General features: G+C 41.6%; 1 protein-coding gene across 1 annotated transcript in view; it reads left to right on the forward strand.

Annotated features, from left to right (window-relative positions):
• The window catches only part of LOC107705039 (transmembrane 9 superfamily member 2), a 28,475-nt gene extending 22,941 nt beyond the window's left edge, over positions 1-5,534 (forward strand). Inside the window, exon 17 of the mRNA XM_016508155.1 lies at positions 4,597-5,534. Within this exon, the coding sequence (XP_016363641.1) occupies positions 4,597-4,664 (68 nt within the window). The 3' untranslated portion in view covers positions 4,665-5,534. The remainder of the gene's footprint in view (positions 1-4,596) is intronic.
• Positions 5,535-11,892: the final 6,358 nt, after the last annotated feature.

Raw genomic sequence — 11,892 nt, forward strand, 5'->3', positions numbered from 1 at the left:
TATAGTTATATATGTTTGTAATTTTGGTTCCATTTCAGGGAATCGAACATCCTGTGCGGACCAATCAGATCCCCAGACAGATTCCAGAGCAGTCCTTCTACACCAAACCTCTTCCTGGCATTGTCATGGGTGGAATCCTGCCGTTCGGCTGCATCTTCATCCAGCTGTTCTTCATTCTCAACAGCATTTGGTTAGTGCTGGTGATTAACGGTTGCTATGATTCCAATTCCAGTGATTACAAAAGCTAATTCCAAAGTTCAGGTTTAGGTTTCAAATCTAAATAAAATCTAATCTCTTTTAAAACACTTACAGTTTTATTGAAATATTGTGTAAACTATTGATATTACAGGTCTCATCAGATGTACTATATGTTTGGCTTCCTCTTCCTGGTCTTCATCATCCTGGTCATCACCTGTTCTGAGGCCACCATCCTGCTCTGCTACTTCCACCTGTGTGCTGAGGTAAGAGTTCACACAGCAATATGCATATTACATATACACACATGTGACAATATGCATATTTTGGAGAGTCATGTCTTTTTTTTTTCTTTTTTCTTTTTATTAATTTGTTTTGTGTGTATGCTGTCTCAGGACTATCACTGGCAGTGGCGCTCCTTCCTCACCAGCGGATTCACGGCTGTTTATTTCCTGGTCTATGCCATCCATTACTTCTTCTCTAAACTGCAGATCAGTGGACTCGCCAGCACCATTCTTTACTTCGGCTACACCATGATCATGGCACTCATCTTCTTCCTCTTCACAGGTCTGTATGTGTGTAGAGTTAAGGTGCAGTCACTAGCGAAATTTTGTGGGCAAAAGAGATCCATTGTCAGAGACACTGCTCACACAGAAGTCATTTTCAAACCAAGCAGCTTTCTGTTGGTCAGCGCTGCCAATTCATGTGACCAACTTGAAAATGAGTGAAAATCCCAATCACATGGATTCCTATTTCGCACATAAATGTTCCAACGGTAAACATGAACTGATAAACTGGAATCATGGAATTTTGTCATGCAGTTTTCATGAAAAATTGCATAGCACTTTTCACAATAGATAAAACTTCAAAGTAGCTTTACAGATAATATGTGACCCGTGCTGGCAAAATGAGTCGGAATGCGCACGGGCTAATTTTGAGCTACAGGCAAAAAAAGTGAAAAATGTTGATTTTGAGGTTTTCACAAAAATGAGTTCATTAAGCCCTCATCTAGCGATCCCAATGCTCCAAATAATAATTTTAGAGGTTTAATTACCTTTATTTGTACGTTTTCTGAGAGGAGTACCTTTTCTCCACTTGCTTCTCAAGCTGACTGTCATCCGAAGCGCGTGCATCAAGGCGCTTCCGACTGCATGCTATCCCGATACATATACACATAATTATATTATTTAATTATTCACGCAAACATAATCGGTTGTCTTAAGTGAACGTTTGGGGAACTGTTGGGGAAAAACATCTGATGTGTAACATTCTATTAGATCCGTGCATTACAGTAGGTCTTAAGATAGGCCGCCTCATTAATGTTAATCTAACAATAAAAGAAAAGCGTGAATCACTTGCTGCTCGTTATTGAACTGCATTTGATTATTTGTTTTTCTTACTTGAATGCTTTTGTTTATATGTAAAATGAAAAAGCTAATGCATTATTTGTTTTTTTGCATCTATTCTTATTTATAATAACAAATGTAAAATAAAAAATAGCTATATTGTGATTATTAATATGGTAATTATTATTAAGAAAATAACTAGAGGAAAAGATGCAACGTTGCTCTGTGATTTTGCTTTGGAACATTCAGAGAACTTTAACTCGATTTTTCTCAAAATTGACTGCTGACTATCGACTTCAAACAGATGTAGCTCAGTCATTAATCATACATCATTTTGAAGGTCTTTTAATGAAGAATGTGAACATAAAAATAACTAATTTTTGACAATTTTAAACTGGAAATATCAATACATTGAAATTAATTAACCAGAATTTTTTTTTAAACTTTAATTTCAAATTAAAATATGGTTCAGATTATATCTTGATTTTATGTATTTGTTAGCATTTTAATTTCAATTATTTGAATTTATTAATAATAATAATGTATCAGTTTTAATACATTTAAGTATTGGTGCACCAACCTTTATTTTTCATGACCGATTCAGATTTATGTTTGATTGTGGGCTGTGGGCTGTGGGATTCTGATTTTCTTTCTTTTCTTTTTTTTTCTTTAATCAAGAGACAAGTACGAATAAAAGAGTACATGAACAAGATGCTTGTTGGCTCCAAACTGGACTTAAAAATATCTATAGCCACTTCACAATCAATGCTTTGAGTTTTATTTATTAATTTTTTTAATAAACTGATGGGTATAATGGTCTGTAAAATTGTGGGATGTTTTGCTCCAAACATTTGATGATTGTAGACTAGGGATCGGCCGATATGTGTTTTTCAGGGCTGATACCGATTATTACAGTTTAAGTAGACCGATAACTGATCATTTTAACCGATATATATGTCTGGTGTAAAAATGAAAATTACTGTCAAAATTAAGAATAACACGGGCTCTGACAAAAACTGCCTTCCCTGGTGTTGGTTGTGTAGTACTCCCACACTGCACTTCTTACTCTTGTCTTAGTTTTTACCTCTGCATCCATCTACAATAAGGGTAATATATAAAGAGAGAGTTAAAAGTGGGGCCACTGTATGCTTCATGACTAAGCCTATGAATACTGTACTACAGCTAAACAGCTTGGAGAAATGAAAGTATTTGGCTTCAATCATTTACATGTTAGAAATGTATGTGTAATAGCATAACCTCTCATAATTCCTCATTAATTATTTTCTGATGGCTAAAACATAACCTACAATAGTAGAGGTGACTATTCAATTCATCATCTAATGCACATCAATGGATTAAATAAAAAAATGTATATAATAAGTGTAAATAATTTAATTGTCTTCATAGCTATATTGTAGAAGTTGTTAAGAAGTCTGCCAACTATTTTCATGAAACTATAACACTAATAGCCTGTTACAGGCACACTTAGTTCAATAGCCTATTGAAATGTCTTGGCCTATGTGACACTAGATATTTCAGTTAGATTTAATTTACAGTACAGTGCAAATTAAGGCATAAATCAATTTAATTTATCTTTTAATCAAATGAGAGTGAAACGCTTTATTTTTTTGGCAAACAAAGGGTTTACTATTAAAAATTAAAATATGGAAGAAATAGCGTATTGCGTGATTATTCTTTTAAACAAAAGTTGTAATAATTGTTGTAGTAGTATTATGTAGGCTATATCATACTGCACCACAGTAATATATTTCTGATCATTTCTTTAAGCTAACCCTCGCTGCTTTGTGTACAGCGCTACCGGGGAAACCTCGATCTCTATCACTCCAGCAGCGCCTCCTGCTGCCAGAGAATGAATTTGCCTCCATAAATAGAGTGTAAGTCTCTGGGAAACACTGCGATAGTTTTACTCCAATGAAACTGTCAAATGATCATGAAGTGACTCTCAGAGGGAGTCAGAGCAGTTCTGGAGATGTTGTTCATGTATTTATGTCCTCATGTAGTCAGACGACAGAAGCTGAAATCACCGCGAGTGTCACACGTGTAGAAAACAAAACCGCGCATCTGTGCCATTTACATACACAGACGCAGAACATGCAGGATTCATATTTAAATACTATTTTTGCGGCTTAATATTTACAGATACTAGTCCATATCGCGACTCTATTTAAGTGTACTGACCTACTTTTGATTAATTCATCCAAACTTTGACAAATCCTGTGACATTCCGCGTCATACAGGACAGAAGCTGAAATCACCGCGAGCGTCGCACACTTTGTATGTGTAGAAAACAAAACTGCGCGTCTGTGCCATTTACATACACAGAGACACGCAGAGCATGCAGGATTCATATTTAAACAGTATTTTTGCGGCTTAATATTTACAGATACTAGTCCATATCGCGCACCTATTTAAGTGTACTGACCTACTTTTGATTAATTAATCCAAACTTTGACAAATTCCGTGACATTCCACGTCATACAGTAAATTCCATTTATATGACTGGATTCCGCGATTCCGTCCACATTTTCTGCATCGCGGAAATCATAGATAATATTGAGGTGTTTTGCAACTTCAGTGTAATGTTAGTGGATTGTGATTTATTGCAACTTAAGCAACGGCTGCTGCTGCCTTACCTTTGAGAGACAACTGATGCATGATCACTGAAGCAGCTGCAGTTAGCAAGTGCTTTCGGAGTGAGAGTGAATTCCGCATTGATTGATCGGACTCGTGACTCCCAACAAATCAGATGGGCGGTGGGCGGAGATTGCTTTAGGCCACAGAGTGGTGAGTTCTCACAGGCTGCATCAGAGCCAAATAGCGCGTTTCAAAATTAAGTTATTTTATCAGCGAATCGGTTTTGAAAATGACCAATACCGATAATCATAAAAATGCTTAATATCGGCGCCGATAATCGGTCGACCCCTATTGTAGACTGTCTTTATGTGCTGTTTTGACTGGGGAAAAATAGTAATGCTTCAGGTAAAACTGTGTGGTGTTTTAGTAATCTGGATCTCTTGTGTATTTTTGCCTCCAGGTACAATTGGATTCTTTGCCTGCTTTTGGTTTGTCACCAAGATCTACAGCGTGGTCAAAGTGGATTAAATGAAAGCAATCTCATATGAGACTGAACTCTTCTCCACCATAGGGAGGTACCTGAGCGCTGTTTTAACTTTATCTGTTGCCACGGCGACTCTGCTTTACACCAACAACCTTGAATCAACAAATTCCATTTACTTTGCCATGTGTGTGTGTGCATTAGTAGTGCATATTCAACCATTTGAAGAAATCAACACATCTGCTTCTTTAGTTGGAACGGAATACAGCAAACATGCACATTGGTCACTGCGACTCACATAAGTAATTAAGATTTGGAGTTTTCCCTTGTAAATATTACTTACTTTTTTCTTTTTCTAACATTTAAATGAAAGGGTAATGCATAAATTACAAAGAAACTATCTCCAGTTATTGAATCTTCACAGTGTCAGAAGTATGATTTTGTAAATAGCATTTTTCTTTAAATGCATCAAAAAAGAAACTAGAGATTACAAATGTAAAGTCTTTGTTATGAGTTGATTTAAGAGTGAGGCTGTGTGTGCTTTCCATCATGTTGATAGTGTAAAATTACTTCTTGTGTATAACCAGTGGGGGGAATGTCTATTTAACTTTTTGTTTGTTCGTTTTTTTTCTTGTTACCATTCATGCCTCAACACATTGCGTGCCTCGTTATCACAGGAACATCAAGACCTTTTTTTTTTGTTTCATTTAAGACCAGGTTTGTGAAAATGTGAAGTTCCCCATACATACACAGGGGTACTGGAGTGAAATGTTTTTCTTTGTATATATGCAAAGCATTTAAACGTGTGTCCATAAACTACATAAGCTTGGATGGCCACTCAGTTTTGATTGTCTTCTCTGATTTTGAGGTAATGAGATTACAAGAAAAAGATAAAAAAATAAATATTAGAAATTAAACCTCCTTGTCTCCAAAAATATTAGTTAAGTTGTTTGTTTTAATGTATGAAGTTGTTCTCTGTGTTGATTTTTTTTTTCCTTTTTCCCCCCTCAGACAATACTTTTTTGTATTTTGCTTTACCATAATGTCAAACATTTTATTGATAAATGAAAAGGAAAACACAAAGGGTAGTAATCTGTAAAAGTAGAAATGTAAGACTATCTTTCACTGCTTCACTTAAGAAAAGGGTCAACACTTAAAAAGAAAGTGATATTTCCAGAAAATATTTAGCAATAATAAATTCCTCCAATTTTCTTTTTCGGGATTTCAGTAGGTGGCGACATAGAACTGTTTTAATAAGAGAGTGACTGACTGCGTCCGAAACCGCATACTCTCTGAAAATTGAAAATTTGTTCTGATATATGTTCTTCACAGAAAATGAGCCAAGGCCAATGAATCTAAAATAATTAATAGTATCATATTTCTTTTGATAAAAAGTGAAAATGGGTCCCACACATAGACCCGAACACCATGGTTAAAGATACATGGATACAACCATGGAATCTTTCCCTGATCTTGTATATAATTAAAAGTTCTGCAATTCAAAATAAATAAAAAAAAACGCACTAACATAGCGTCACTAACTCGAAAATCCTACCTAGTACGGTTTTCCTCAGCCTTTGCAAATGGAGGCAATGTCTGCACAAAGGGGACGTCTGACGTTTGAAGATCTCACCTTGGGAGAAGACTGTTGATTTTATACTCAAAAAATGTAGTCAGGGCCGGCCCAGGCTCTGTTGGTGCCCTAGGCGAGATTTTAGATTTCCTGAACACATAATGTAGTAGCGTATTTAATTTAACTGTTATGTCAAATGACATGGCTATGCATGAATAGCCTACAAACGAGACAAATGCCGCCAATGTGAATTCATCAGTTTTCAGTCAGTGAATTAATGCATGATTTAATGTAATATTATTTTTTATTTACTGACAACAATGGGATAAAATAAGTAAATTAACTAATAAAAGTATCACAATAAATAAATACAAGTGAACAACACATAAAACAAAGCTTTATTAAAATTTATCGTTCCAAGAAACTATCACGATGTTTTATTAAAACCAGTTAAACTCTGCGTTAAAAATGACGTTAAAAATGTTTATGCTTCATTTACATAGCCTTCCTTATATGGTATCAGCCCATATATGGGTTCATTTGAAAGCTTGGAGTGTCTTCTTTACAAATAATACCATTCCTTTTGGTTTTTATATTCATAAAGCAGTAAAATTAAGCTTAGAAATGTATTCGTCCCATACACGAATTTCCGCCTAACCATTGCGAATAATTTTTACGAAGAATGTGTATTTTATATATTTTTCACAAAAAAGTCAAGTCATATATCACAAGAAAGCTCTCATTCTCAGGAATTTGACAATTTTTCATTGTGTGACAATCACAGATCGAATTATCTTCGATAGAATCGCGATGTAAAATTTGGTCACCTCTGAGCGAATTTACATTTATACTCGTAGCACTGCTTCAGTCAGCCGCAAACAGCCACAATCTGGTAGTGTGCTAAATTACTAAAGGTGTCTGAACATGAGGGATCATCCCGGATGAGATCATCAGGTGAAAGGTCATCATGTGGATCATTTTATTTACGGCAAAATTATTAATTCATTTTACTAATAGTTAGATTGGTCAGGCCTTCACAAAAGGGCGTTTAATTACAAAAAAAAATTTGCCCTTGACAAAAAGGCACTTTGGGCATCAAGGGGAAAGGGGCAGGTGCTCAAGCACCCATCGCACCCCCCTCTGCATGTGCCTGTCTTTCAGCATCCCTCCTCCACCCCGTCTCCTCACCATTAGCCCGTTCCTACCCTAGTGGGGGAGCACTCTGGGTCTGGGCAAAATACTGAGCTCGAAGCCCTCTCCCCGGACAGGGGGAGTACTCAGGGTTCGGGAGAAATTACAGAGCTTGGAGCCCTCTCCCCGGACAGCACGCCAAATTCGCATAAAATTTATCCTGCTTTATTATCTACAGAGCGATCTCGTGAATTTACAGGTGGTGAACCCCACATCCTACCGCCATCTCAACACAGCTGTGCCAATTCTGCAGCTTTATTTTGATGAAGCAGCTGACCACCGTGCCCACCTTCACCTGTCTTTGCCAACCATCATGTCCCTCATTGCTGCAGTCCGATTGGAATCTGATCATGGATGGGAAAACAACATCGAGGCTATCCTTGCCTGCACCCATCTGCCTCATCAGCCCACACAGAGAGCCTTACAGAACCCTGTGCAGCGTTCATGACTAAGGGTGTTGCGTGCTGCGCTGTGCTTCACAATCTCGCTCTTCTCATTGGAGTTCATCGTTGAGCCAGAAGATGAGGAAGATCACGATGATGTCCCCCTGAACCCCACAACCTTGAAGCAAGAGTCTGTCTGCCGCTGTCTACATGCGTGTGCCTGCTCTCCATGAGCACGACTACCTGTAAAACATTTACACACATTTATTTCACACATTATTATCATTATCTCAAAGTATCACCATATATATTATGCTTTATTTTTTCGCTATTATTTCAAGGAGGCAAAGGAATCTTCAGTGCTCACACCAGTCTGCAGACATTTCAAATCCTACAAAAATGCACAAACATAAAACAAAAGGAGTCGTTTCTGTATTAGAAGTAACAAAATTATCTTACTTTATATTTTGTGTCAGGTTTTCTCTTTTTTTCACAAATGCCACTGTGTCACCTTGCCTTGCAGGTCCTGCTCCACCACAGAAGCTCTGTGGTAAATAATAAGACACATTACTCACATAATAACACACATTACTCAGTCAGATGTCTAGCTCATGTTGTGATGTGCTCAATCTGCAATACATATCTAACATTTTCCTGTCAGATGTTAAATAGACATTTAGTAAGAATCTTTAAGATGTATATGGTTTAGAATGTAAATTCACTGTGGAGACGTACATGTGCTTACTGGAGCTCCCCCGTTCGCTATACATAATAAAACTATATTATACTGTCTAGTGTCTTTACACCTAAAGCATTTCAACAGTTTGCTCTACAGTAGGTCAACAAATGTGGTTTTAACACAAGGAACCAGTCTCGAGACATTTCGTATAGGGAAACCCTTTTCCTCTGAAATGCTGAAGCCTGAATGAATCACTCTATTGCTCTGCAATAGCAAATGACATTCGAGCATTCACCCAATTGGCGGGCTCAGCCACTATATAGGTGATGTCGGGCACCAATTCGCCTCAGAATCTTTCTCCTTCACCTGGAGCCTCCTGCGTTCCGGCGGAAGAAGAAGAAAGCCTGCAAAGACCTGCCAATTAAGATCCTTCATGCGAGGCAATCATGATCCCCATTGGCTTCTGCATATCCCCCGCCTGCCACCATTGAGCTGCGGGCCAAGAGATCGCAGATGGCCCCCCAGGAGACTCTGCTGATGAGCTGACGTCACCCCAACGCCCACGTTGCCTTTGTTCGCCAGAGCCTCCACTCTCCTATGCCGAGGACAGTTTCCGCCCTCCATCTGAAGCGTGGGACCTGGTTTCTTTTGGCTGTGGAGAGGACGATACGATGTCCACGAGCGCCTCTGACCCAGGTGCCTGGTCAGAGGCCATTAAATGATGAGTCTAGCTCCACCCCTGCCTCTTTGGATGCAGAGCTCATGAGCATTCTCACAGAGGCTGTGGCAGATATGGGGCTGGACTGGGCAGTCCCTGAGCAGCCTATGAAGGGTTGGATGGATGCCAAGCGGACGCCCCACAGAGACCCGACCCTTTCTTTCCTGAGATTCACGAGGAGCTCACACGGTCATGGCGCTCCCCTTATTCAACCCGAGCGCATGCACAAGGAACCCAACTGCTAACAACAGTGGAAGGGTCGGAGAAACGGGGCTACACGCAACCACCTCCTGTAGAGGACGCAATTGTGGCACACCTGTGTCTGTCCCACGGATGGAAATCCGCCTCACAGCCTTCTAAGCCATGGCGAGCCACAGCTCACATCGCAGAGAAGGTGTACATCTCGGCAGGACATGCAGCATCTGCGCTTCACACGATGGCAGTCCTGCAGGTCTTCCAGACTTGACTCCTGAAGTCCCTGGACGAAGAGGGCCCAAACCCGGAGTCGTCCTGAAGCGAGTGGTAGGAACCTTGGGCACGTAGCCGGGCCGGGTCTCAGTGTTGCACTGGAGTCAGCCGGCCCAAACTCAAGGCACGATTCGTCGACCGAAAATGCCTGCAGGTCCCCCACCCTCTTGATCGAGGCCAATGCAGTCAGGAGTAGGGTTTTCATAGAGAGAAACTTCAACTCGACTGACTTCAGAGGCTCGAAGGGAGCAGCTTGTAGGGCTCTTAGCACCAATGCCAAATCCCAAGAGGGTAGGGATTTAACCTCCTGACCCCCCCTAAGAAACCTGATGACCAGATTGTGCTTCCCCACCGACCTCCCCTCTGTGGGGTCGTGATGGGCAGAAATAGCAGCAACATAAAGCACAGCTCTGACAACATCTCGGGGTCCTCCTGGTGGGAGGAACTCCATTCGACGAACAGGTTCCACTTCAGCACATAGGCCCGTCTCGTGGACGGAGCACGTGCTGAAGCGCTAGTGAGAGCTACCTTCTGGGGAGGAGCTACGTCCAGGGACCACACATGGAGTTTCCATAGGTCTGGAAGACGGGTGCCAGAGGGTGCCCCGTCTCTGAGAAAGCAGATCCTTCCTCGTCACCATCTCCTGACGAGCAGTCTCCGGGTTTGGCGGGGGCCTGGACGTGCTGGGCGTCCTGCCTGCGACCTGCGACCAGCTCCACGACGCTGCCTGGTGGAAGGCTCCTGCTGCTGCGTTGGAGCGGGGGCAGCCGCAGGGGGGACAAGCAGGCTGAGGGGCTGCAGCCGGGGTGGAAGCAGCAGGTTTCCTCTGGCGCATGATGTGTTTGATCGTCTCAGTCTGCTTCTGTGCTGCCCAGAACTGCTGGGCAAAGCTCTCGACAGCGTCGCCGAAAAGGCCCGAAGGCCTAATTCTAGCAACTACTCAATGCTGTGACACGGGACCATTCAGGAACTGCACCTTATCATGCTCCATGTCGGCCAGACACAGCCAGAAATGGCACTCCTGGACCACTAGCGTGGACATCGCACGACCCAGAGACGGTCACCTTCGTCGCTCAAAGTGCGAGGTCCGTCGCACCATGCCGTTCATGTAGAACCGCCAGGTCATGGCCACCCTCATGCAGGTCTTTCAGGGCTTTGGCCTGATGGACCTGCAGTAACACTATGGCATGGAGGGCAGAAGCCGCCTCCCCACAAGCTCTGTAAGCACTACCAGTTAAACCTGACGAATACTTACAGGCCCGTGAGGGGAGACACGGGTCACCCCGCAGAGTGGTAGCAGCTGTTGGACACAGGAGAGAGACCTCGCCCTCCGATGCAGCGATTGATATCTGATCTCCAGGGGACGAACTGAAGGAAACTGCCGGCTCCCTGCATCCTGTAGAGGGGCCAGCGCGCCCCTCCGGACGCTCCACCGGCTGCGGAGTACTTGAGGGGTGACGAACTCCCTCTGGGGAAGCCGTCACCGTGATCCTAAAATCATCTCTGACTCCACCGGACCGGACTAGATTTGCTCTTTTTGTGCTGAAGCATGCAAGGGAGCTGGCCACCTCACGCTCCTGGTGTGGCTGTCTTCACGAGGATGATCTTTTTTTTTCTCCCCCGTGAGACCGTGACCACCGTGCTGTGCCGTAGCACCCGCATTCGCTTGTTTTCTCTCTGCAACACCGAATTAGAAAGCAGTAGTGATGCACCACCGCTCGGCTCCGAAGCGAAAGGATTAATTAATGCGGTGCACCTGCTGCCTCTTATACCCGCGCTGTAGGGTGTGGCAGTCAGATGCGAAATCTGCATGCCAATGTCCATTGGCTCGTTTAGTTACACTCAAAGTGGATTGGTCTCTCTGACGAGATCTCAATTCGTCGGTCATCACTGACTGAAAGGGAAAGGAGAAGGCCACTGCAAGAAAAAATGGCTTTTTTTACCAATTATGTTTTGGCTTCATTTGCGAAATAATATGGAGAAACTGTAAATATTGATTTTAAAATTAAAGTTATAGTTTTAACTGTTGAATAATAAAGAATATCACACTCGCAGTCATCCTGTTTCTTTGAATTTCAGCACAAATGTGATACCTGAGCTTTGTTGAGTCACATTTTTCCTGTCCAGCACCGCTGGACAACAGCCGCTGATAGCCAAAAATAAATAAACAAAAGTTGTGTTTAATACAAACAGTGGAAAATAAGTGGAAGTAAATAAAAACTTTAAAAACGTTAAATAAAAATGACCAGCAGGTGTCACTGTG

The sequence above is a fragment of the Sinocyclocheilus anshuiensis genome, unplaced genomic scaffold, assembly GCF_001515605.1.
Source record: "Sinocyclocheilus anshuiensis isolate Anshui unplaced genomic scaffold, SAMN03320099.WGS_v1.1 scaffold2533, whole genome shotgun sequence".
NCBI classification, from domain to species: Eukaryota; Metazoa; Chordata; class Actinopteri; order Cypriniformes; family Cyprinidae; genus Sinocyclocheilus; species Sinocyclocheilus anshuiensis.